Raw genomic sequence first — 10,420 nt, forward strand, 5'->3', positions numbered from 1 at the left:
TTATCGAGATTTAACTATTGCCTATTGTAGCAAGTCTGTCTCGCAATAATCAATTCAACTATGCTTGAGAGTCATAGTTCCCTTCTCAAATTATACAAAATGATTTCTAATTCAAATCAGAGTTCAACTTATGCATAAAATATAATCACTCTTTGATTCGAAGATACGTACTATATCAAGATTCTTGACACAACAAATATAGTAGTTTAGTTTTGAATTTTGACTTTAATCAATTATAAAATTGCAAATACATGCTACATTTCATAATCATCCAAAAACATTATGTAACCACTTAGATCATATTACATAGTCTCTGGTATCATCATTATTTTTAATATATATTTTTTTAAAAAAAAACTTTTTTCTCTGTCTTCTTATACGTGTGATTATGAATGCTAATGATTTAATTAACATTGTCATTACATGGAAATATGCACCTAAAACTTGACAAATAATTAATGGCATTTGATTAATGCATGCATCCACATCTTCAAGGTCAACTTAAGATTAATTAACTGAATTAATATTTTCTTAATTTGATTCCATGTTTTAGGACGAAGGTAATCCAGCCAAGATTGTATTCAATGATCAAACTAATTATTTAAAGAGGTATAATCGAATCAAATAAAGCCGGGCCTAAGATAAATTAAGCCTCTAAAATAGTTTTTAAAACTTAGTTTGATTTCTCTTTTACAGTTTGATTTAAGCTTATTTCATATTATCGATGAATATTATTCATAAATTTAATTTTAAGTGTCATGATAATCGAATATATATTCAAATTTATTTATTTATTATTTTAATAAATTATTAAAATTATTTTATTTAATTAATTTTATGTATATTAAAGGAATAAAAACAGATTATTACTTATTCATAGTAGTTTAATTCATTTACATATATACCAGTTTCCGGGCTGGTGCAATAATTATTTATATCTTGTCGTTAACTAACATCTAACTGTTTGCTAACTTATTTTAATTTTATTATTATTATTATGGTTAATTCATCCGGCAAATAGTTTGTTATTTTTTCATCGTATGTGTCACGTCTTCAATGTCAATGGTAATACATCAAATTAATTAAAAATCACATTTTACAAATCGATAAAGACATGCATGATTTTATATTGTGTTCGACGTGAGTGTTTGACTCTGTAAAAATAAATATAATTAATTACATTAATATATAACATCATTTCTATGCTTTGTCTAATAATTCTAGAAACTTAAATTTTATAAATTAGTGATGCAATTGTATTAATAATTTTAAAAGTGGGGTCCATTGACAGCTAGCATGAAATGTGCCGTAACGGGATTCTACGTCTTTAAATTCATTTCCCGCGAGCCTCGAGGGAGAGAGACGTTGAGCTCGTCGGAGGAGGAGGGAGGATGGTGAACGCCGGGTTGCTGATGTCGTGCTCGTGCCTCCGCGGCGGGGAGGTGTTCCGGTCACAGAGCCTTTCGCCGCGGCCGCGCTACCCTTCGATGCCCAAGTACCCAAAGAGGAAGGAGGCGGCGGTCGGGGCGGCGGGAGACGAGGATCTGGAGGCGGGCAGTGCTGGGGCGGAACACGAGGAGGAAGAGGCGAAGAAGGTGGCCGTGTTCTCTGTCGTCGGGATGACGTGCGCCGCCTGCGCTGGCTCGGTGGAGAAAGCGGTCAAGCGGCTGCCGGGGATCCACGACGCCGCCGTCGACGTGCTGAATGATCGCGCCCAAGTCATATTCTACCCGGCCTTTGTTTCGGTCAGCTCTTAATATAATTCTCTCTTCCGTTGCCATGCTACGAATTACTCTCAATCTGTTTCCTTCAAAATTAACCTTCAATTTCATTTCTGATCATTCCCTTACTGTTGATCTTAATAATTAATATAGACTATATATTTATATATGTTATTGAGTTCTATAACTTTTTTGATCAAATATAATTATATATTCTGAATTTTTTGTTTGCTTTCTAGTACTTGAAGCCAACCTTAGTTATGGTTGAGTCATGAGTTTAACCGCCAAGTTAATAACCATAAGTTTATTAAGAAACCTTATTTCTGTTGGAAAATTAACTAACTGAAATCAAGAACTAACACAAGGAGAAATTAAGCACCCTGATGATAGCCTATACCAAAATGGCAAGGGGAACGTTACTACTGGAGTATTAGATCATATACTTGTTTTCTAATGTAATACTTAAGCTCTTGGGACATAGTTAAATTGGTGACTACGACGCAGATTTACTGAAGTGAACAAGAGTCGAATCTTGACGAAGTTAAGATAATACCCTCCCCGTAGTGGCTATAATTTTCAAATTTATCTTCTGACAGATGATCGTGGAATCAACCGTGTGAGACCACTGAGATAGCGGATTTCACCTTTTACTATAGCTAATGTAGTACACAAACCAATATAGTTGCTAGCACCCCTAGCTAGAGATGGGAATGGGATAACTTAGAAAAAGTAATCATGATCGAATAATTTCGACCGACTAGATATATGCAAGTCGAGTTGGCTAGCTTTTAATAGACCAACTTCTTTCTAAGTCGAGTTTCATTCAAATCGGACTTTAGTAGATTGACTTCCTTTAGGTCGGACTTAGGTGATTGACTTCCTTCAAGTCGGACTTCAATAGACTAACATCTTTCAAGTCGGTTTTCAAAATGTCAAGTAACAAGAAAATTCTTCCACCAAAGGTTTGAAATTAAAAGACTTAAGAAGGAGGTTAGAATAAGAGGTCAAAAAGTATCTTGGACAAAACTCCTCCAACATTCAAGTGAGACATAAAAAAAAATGATGAGAGTAAATAATAGAGAGTAGAAAATAAAATGACTCAGTTATCTTTAAATAGAAAGCAAAAGGATAATTTTATTTCCAAAAGATATACCTCTTCCTTTCATTATTGAGAGATATCTCTCTTGGTAATTGACTCTTCAACAACTATATCCTTTGGTGATGGGCGCTTCAGCAACTGCTGAGTTGAATCAGAGTTCCTATTTGCACGGATAAAACTTGAATACAATTCGGACAGAATTCACTTGAGGTCTTCTATCATGAACCAGCTTGACTCGAAGACAATTTGACTAGACCCGAACACCCAAAGTCGGTTCAACCAGACCCGAGCATTTGAAATCGGTTTGATCAAATCCAAGCTCGGCTTGACTTGATCCAAGCTTATCTTGACTTTGACTTTGACTTCCAACTCAACTTGAGTTTTGACTTGACCATACCACACACTCCTCACCTATGAGTCATATTTAAGCATCTAGTTGATTGGAGGTGATAAAATGTATCAATTGGAGTCCTTATATAGCTCTTAGAGAGTTTTTTAGCACCAAGATTGCATGAAACCATCTCCTATATATGCTCAAAAGACTTGGTAATTAACTCTTCCCTAGTCTTGCATTCTGATCAGTAAGAGTGAGATTTGGTTGAGAGAAATCTCTATCGAGTCGAACTTGTTAGGCTTATGAAATCATAAAAGTTGGATTAACCCCATTCAATTCCCTCTTGAAAATAGGAAAATTAGTGGAATTTTGATGTTGCTTGCTATAAGTCAATCTTTGGTTTCCAGACCAATTCAGAGTTGAATGTATATATCCTTGATCACATTCATTTTGCAGGAGGACAGAATCAGGGAAACGATTGAAGATGTTGGTTTCGCAGCCGCACTACTAAAAGAGGAGATACTAATGAAAGAAAGATCATCTCTAACATGCCGATTACGCGTAAAAGGAATGACTTGCACTTCATGCTCGACTACTGTTGAATCTGCTCTTCGAGCTGTTGCCGGTGTACAAAAGGCCATTGTTGCTCTGGCTACAGAAGAAGCAGAGATTCGCTATGATCCTACAATTGTAAGTACCAACCAACTAATGGAGACAGTCGAAGACGCCGGCTTTGAGGCTCTCCTTATTACCACTGGAGAAGATGTCAACAGAATAGAACTGAAAATCGATGGTGCATTCTCTACGAGATACATCTCGATGGTTAAGAATTCTATCGAGGCACTCCCCGGTGTACATGACACCAACATTGATGCTGCTCTTCACAAAATTACGATATCTTACAAGCCTGATCAGACAGGGCCAAGGAATTTCATCGAAATTATCGAGTCGGCTGGGTCAGGACATCTCAAAGCATCGATATTCCCTGAAGTTAGGGGAAGGGAATTCCACAGGAACGACGATATTAAGCAGTATCGTCGATCTTTTCTTTGGAGTTTGGTCTTCACCATCCCAGTGTTTCTCACTTCGATGGTGTTCATGTACATCCCCGGCACCAAACAAGTTTTAGACAAGAAGATAGTTAACATGTTGAAGGTCGGAGAGCTGTTGAGATGGATTTTATCGACTCCTGTCCAATTCATAATCGGCCGAAGGTTTTACGTTGGATCGTATAAAGCCTTGCGACGACGATCTGCAAACATGGACGTGCTGATCACTCTCGGAACAAATGCAGCATATTTCTATTCAGTCTATTCTGTGCTCAGAGCTGCAACTTCAGAGAGCTTCAAGTCGAATGATTTTTTCGAAACTAGCTCCATGCTCATATCCTTCATTCTTCTGGGCAAGTATCTTGAGATTTTGGCCAAAGGGAAGACATCAGAGGCCATTGCTAAGCTCATGGACTTGACGCCGGACGCCGCGATATTGCTGAACCTCGACGACGAAGGAAATGTAGTGAGCGAAACCGAGATAGACAGTCGACTGATTCAGAAAAACGACGTGATCAAAGTAGTGCCGGGAGGGAAAGTGGCTGCGGATGGGTTTGTTATATGGGGCCAGAGCCATGTGAATGAGAGCATGATAACTGGGGAATCAAGGCCTGTCGCGAAGAGGAGAGGCGACACTGTTATCGGTGGCACTGTCAACGAAAATGGTGCGCTGCACGTCCGCGCCACGCACGTCGGGGCAGAAAGCGCCCTCTCGCAAATCGTTCGTCTGGTGGAGTCGGCTCAAATGGCTAAAGCTCCTGTACAGAAACTTGCCGATCACATCTCCAAATACTTTGTGCCTCTTGTAAGTTTCATGCATGCATATCGTTCGATCATGTTTACTTGCATGTGTTGAATTGAATTGAACGTAACCAAACCTGTTGTCTTGTGTTTGAAGGTTATTGCTCTTGCATTTTTGACATGGCTCATTTGGTACTTGACGGGAAAGTTCAACTCCTACCCCAAGTCATGGATTCCATCATCAATGGATAGCTTTCAGCTCGCACTTCAGTTTGGCATATCAGTCATGGTGATCGCATGTCCATGTGCCCTTGGCCTCGCCACTCCCACTGCTGTCATGGTTGGAACAGGAGTAGGTGCCTCTCAAGGTGTGCTCATTAAAGGGGGACAAGCATTGGAGAGTGCACATAAGGTAAAAATATCTACAAGATCATAAATAAACTTTTGTTAAGATTGAATTCACTTGACCAATTACTTTGAGTTGCAGGTGAACTGTGTTGTATTTGACAAGACAGGCACACTAACCACTGGAAAACCTGTTGTTGTGAGCACACGGCTGCTGAAGAACATGGTGCTGCGAGATTTCTATGAGTATGTAGCAGCTGCTGAGGTACATCATCCTCATCAAGCATCTGTGTGTTTATTTACTGTAGTAAAGCAGCAACAAAGGATAGTTATATTCTTGGCAGGTCAACAGTGAACACCCTTTGGCGAAAGCTATAGTTCAGTATGCTAAAAGATTTGGTGAGGAAGAAGAAAGCCATGTCTTGCCTGAAGCACGAGATTTCACTGCGATCGCAGGCCACGGGGTCAAAGCTTCAGTCAGGCACAAAGAAGTCATGGTCGGGAACAAAAGTTTGATGCTGGAATCAGGAATCGATATCCCCGACGAGGCTTCTGAGATTCTCACAGAAACAGAGAGAAATGCACAGACGGGAATAGTCGTCGCCGTCGACGGAGAAGTTACGGGCATAATCGCAGTGTCTGACCCACTGAAACCTGGCGCCCGTGAAGTCGTATCTCTTCTAGGATCAATGAAAGTGAAGAGCATTATGGTGACAGGGGACAACTGGGGCACTGCAAATGCAATCGCCGGCGATGTCGGAATCGACACTGTCATTGCTGAAGCAAAACCACACGTAAAGGCCGAGAAAATAAAGGAACTTCAGGTATAGGAACCATCTCCGACGATGAATATGCATGATCTAATTAACAATATAAATCAATTCGTTTTTCCATCTGTTGTCTTCCTGTAGATGTCTGGCTTAACTGTGGCGATGGTCGGAGATGGCATCAACGATTCACCGGCACTTGTGTCTGCCGATGTGGGGATGGCTATCGGCGCCGGAACAGATGTGGCGATCGAAGCGGCTGATATAGTTCTTATGAAGAGCAACTTGGAGGATGTAATCACCGCAATCGACCTCTCGAGGAAGACTTTCTTCAGGATCCGAATGAATTACATCTGGGCGCTCGGCTACAACATCCTCGGAATCCCCATCGCTGCCGGAGTCGTCTTCCCTTTCACCGGATTCAGGCTGCCGCCGTGGATCGCCGGTGCTGCGATGGCTGCTTCTTCAGTGAGCGTAGTCTGCTGCTCCCTCCTGCTGAAGAACTACAAGAGGCCCCGGAAGTTGGACGCCATTCCGATGAGCCAAGTCTGAAGTCTGAAGTCTGAAGTCGTCGTCGTCGTCGTCGATTAAAACCATGCTTAGTTTAATCTAGTGATCTAGTTGTAAAATAGTTGTGTTGCTGCAAGTTACGTTGTTTAAATTTGTAGATAAAGTGCTTGGTGAAATAAACTATGTATGGAATTCTCTTGTTTGCGATTCGATGATGGATCTAAGAACACTCACATATCGAGTTTCAAAGTTCAGTATTAGTTCAGGAATGGTCATCCTTAACAACGTGGTCTGTGTTTCTTAATCTTTGGCATCTTGTTGGAGGGCATTGGCAATGGCACGTGAGTCTCAGCGTTTTGGAAGTCGGCGTCGTACGACAGGACACATTCATCACGTGCACTGGACCAGATTCTCCTACGGACGCCGATGTATTTTACAGCGGGTCCATGTCGTATGATTTATTTTAGGCGTCAGCAAGTATCATTTTCTTAAATTTTATAATAAATTTATGATAAAATTTATTAAAGATTAATTGATGAATTAAAAAAATTTAAATCATTTTAAAAATTAATGTATTCCTGAAAGCTTGTATCTATATTCTAAGATCTGAATTAGAATGTATAAATTATAAGTAATTAATTTATAAAAATGTGAATGTGAAAAAAGAGAGGGATATAATGTCATTAATTTTTTATAAGTAAATTCGAGATTAATTAATTTTACAATAATTTATTCATATTCATTATATATACAAACTCAAATAGATGAATAAATAAATATATATGTTTAATTTATTACTAAATATTAATTATGAATAATGTTTACGAATATAAAATTCTCATAAGCTTATAAAATAATTAATCGACCAATTAAATTTAAAATATAAAAATAAATAAATAATCAAAGAAGCTCAAATCTAAAATTAGTCAATAACATCTAAACTATTAACTTCTAGTTAATTTTAAAGCAAGCTCAAATTTATAGAAATGAAATCAAACCAAGCTAAGTTTAAAAAATTATTTCAATGACTTATTTGCGCTAATTTATTATATATGTAGAGTGGAATTATAACTTTTCTACTATATTGTGATTCAAGATTCTAATATCTAAAAGGAGTATGACGTTTGATTGTGGTCGGTGACCTCATTGTAAATATTTTTTGAATTTATTTTAATGGTCGATAAAATTTTTTTTATAAAATTGAATTAATTATCTTTAAAATTAATAAATTTGAAAAATAAAAAACATTAATAATGTTATGGGAATAACCCAGAGGAGCCCCTAGTTTGATTCGAGTCCGATCCTGGTCCCTCCTACAAGTCTAGCCATCCACGCCCACGGGTCCGTTTGATCGAGGTTCGCTCTCTTTCTACTCCACCAGAGTCGAATCAGTTGCCCATTCGGCTCCCCCGCAGTCGAATCGCCCATTCGGTCCCCTCGTGGTCGAATCAACCATTCGGCCCCTTTGTGGTTGAATCGTCCATTCGGCTCCCCCGCCGCCGAATCGCCCATTCGACCCCTTCGTGGCTGAATCGCCCATTCGGCTCCCCCGCCGTCGAATCGTCCATTCGGCCCTCTCGCCACCGAATCGCCCATTCGACCCCCTCGCCGTCGAATCGCCCATTCGGCTCCCTCGTGGCCGAATCACCCATTCGACCCCTTTGTGGCTGAATCGCCCATTCGGCTCCCCCGCAGGCGAATCGCCCATCCGGCCCCCTCGTGGCCGAATCACCCATTCGGCCCCTTCGTGGCCGAATCGCCCCTTCGGCTCCCTCGTAGCCGAATCGCTCATTCGGCTCCCCCAAGACCGAATCGCCCATTCGGTCCACTCAGCGGCCGAATCGCCCATTCGTCCTCTCTTCCCATCTTCTATTCGGGTTACACCCCCATTCGGCTATAGCGCCGAATCGCCACAGCAGCCTTTGTCCTCACCTTACATACCTCTTATCCAGCAGAATCGATGGAGCGCCCTACAATGCCCTGGTATATCCCATCATTACTTCTGATAAGCTCACACCCCTATTTATTGCCGCCATCCCTCTGACACCAGCATGGGTCATGACAAGATGGTTCCTTTCCGACAATGGGACTGGGAACTCGATTGTTCCTGACACCTCATTAATCATGATAGGACCTTCCTTAAATGATGACGTGACAGGTATACACGCTCATCCTTAAAATGACCACTCCTCCCTCAGCAGGTAACTTCTTCAACTTCTACTCTTCCTCACGCTCAAGCTATTTCTGTTACTGTTCATCTTCTTCCTCTCGCCGTTTTTGACTTGAGCGTCGGAGTGGTCGTGCCAGGGCATCCCTTGGCCTTCCTACTCACGCTCGTTGTGATTCGCAGGTCCTGAAGATCCTGATGCTCCCATCACCCTCAGCTCCTCCTCCTATTCCACACCCACAGCGAGGGAGGTCCGGTGACGTGTCCTTCTCAACCGGAACAAATAATTAAAAAGAAAAATGTGAATGATAGCACATGTCTAATTTCCAAGTGGGACCAAGCTATTCCTCTTTAGAGTAGACCCCAAAGACAAAACAAGTGGCACCATCGCTCCTCGTACGGCACCGTTTGAGTTCTTGACTAGGAGATGGTAGGATGGTGCCCAAACTTTGAAACAACTTTATAGGCAATTACTTATTATGATTGCAAATTATATTGTTCACGTTGGAAACACTTTTATTCTTTTAATCGAACAAAAAATTTATATTGTTTGAATGATCAAGCTACAAGAGCAATTCTACTCCACAGAGAAACTAAACATGGTCTCTATCATTTTCAATCATTCTTTACTATAACACTCATCATTGAAAACACAAATAAATTAACTAACTTAAGTTGCTCCACTTGATTATTCTTCTTTAAGAAATCATCATTTTTTTTGTTAATCATTGATTTCTTTCAGTTGTTTTTCAAGACCTTTTTCCTGTTATTAAATATTCTCGGTCGAAATTTTTTTGACTGTGCTAAAGACTTAAGTTCATGTCAAATTAACACAGTACTTATATTCTTGACACAGTACTTATATTCTTGAGTTTTTATGAGACTGACTGACACTTCTAACTAAAAGTATTTAATGATTATAAAGACTTTAAATTTATACCAATTAAATGAATATTTTACACTTAATTAAAAATACTGTCAACTTATTGTACTCATAAAGAACAACAACTGATCTAACAAGGTGAAAGAGGTACGATAAATATATATGTGTTTGATAAACTCAAAATGAAGTTATATAAACCTATTCAATCACATTATTGTATTTTGTTTTTCTTTGTGTTTATTCATAGCCCCACCTCCATTCCAAGTCTGCCACACCACAGCGCCTCGGTGGGCGAAACCAAAACTTCTGGTCCCGGCCTAGCTAGCAAGCTGCCCACTGTTCTGAAGGGCGGCGTGTCCATGGACCATTACTGCTGGAGGACAAAACGACGTGATGATTCTTCACTATTTCAATGAATTCTTTTGGACGTTCTGTAATTGTGCGATATGGGTCATTTCAGGATTGGTGGGTGGAGAGAGAGAGAGGAGGCTAGGGGGAGAGGAAATGGCCTTTACATCCCCGGCCGGCCCCAAGGCAGAGGGGCGCAGACGTACAAGGCTCAAGGGAAAAGCCAAGGCGAGAGACGATACAGTGCTATCACTGGCAGCTGCATCTGGACTAATTGGATCCCTTCCCACGCTCCATGCACACCGCGCAGCAGAGGAGACAGCGAGCGTGTGGACCAGAGCGACGCAGGGAGCCCAGGCAGGCAGGCAGGCAGGCATGCAGTACTGACATTTTCACAAACGGATGGATGGAGATAACATTTTAGACTAGAGAGAGAGAGAGTTGGCAATGGACAGT

The 10,420-nt window shown here is 40.5% G+C and overlaps 1 protein-coding gene across 1 annotated transcript; it reads left to right on the top strand.

Moving 5' to 3' along the window:
* Positions 1–1,391: 1,391 nt before the first annotated feature.
* On the top strand, positions 1,392–6,608 carry LOC141828473 (copper-transporting ATPase HMA5-like). The gene is made up of 6 exons (XM_074715905.1): positions 1,392–1,745; positions 3,611–5,008; positions 5,102–5,356; positions 5,432–5,554; positions 5,634–6,113; positions 6,201–6,608. The coding sequence occupies exons 1-6, from the start codon at positions 1,392–1,394 to the stop codon at positions 6,606–6,608; spliced, it is 3,018 nt and encodes a 1,005-aa protein (XP_074572006.1).
* Positions 6,609–10,420: the final 3,812 nt, after the last annotated feature.

Source organism: Curcuma longa, chromosome 4, assembly GCF_044706935.1.
Source record: "Curcuma longa cultivar G26 ecotype Majalengka, Jawa Barat chromosome 4, ITB_CL_G26_1.1, whole genome shotgun sequence".
Classification (NCBI taxonomy): Eukaryota; Viridiplantae; Streptophyta; class Magnoliopsida; order Zingiberales; family Zingiberaceae; genus Curcuma; species Curcuma longa.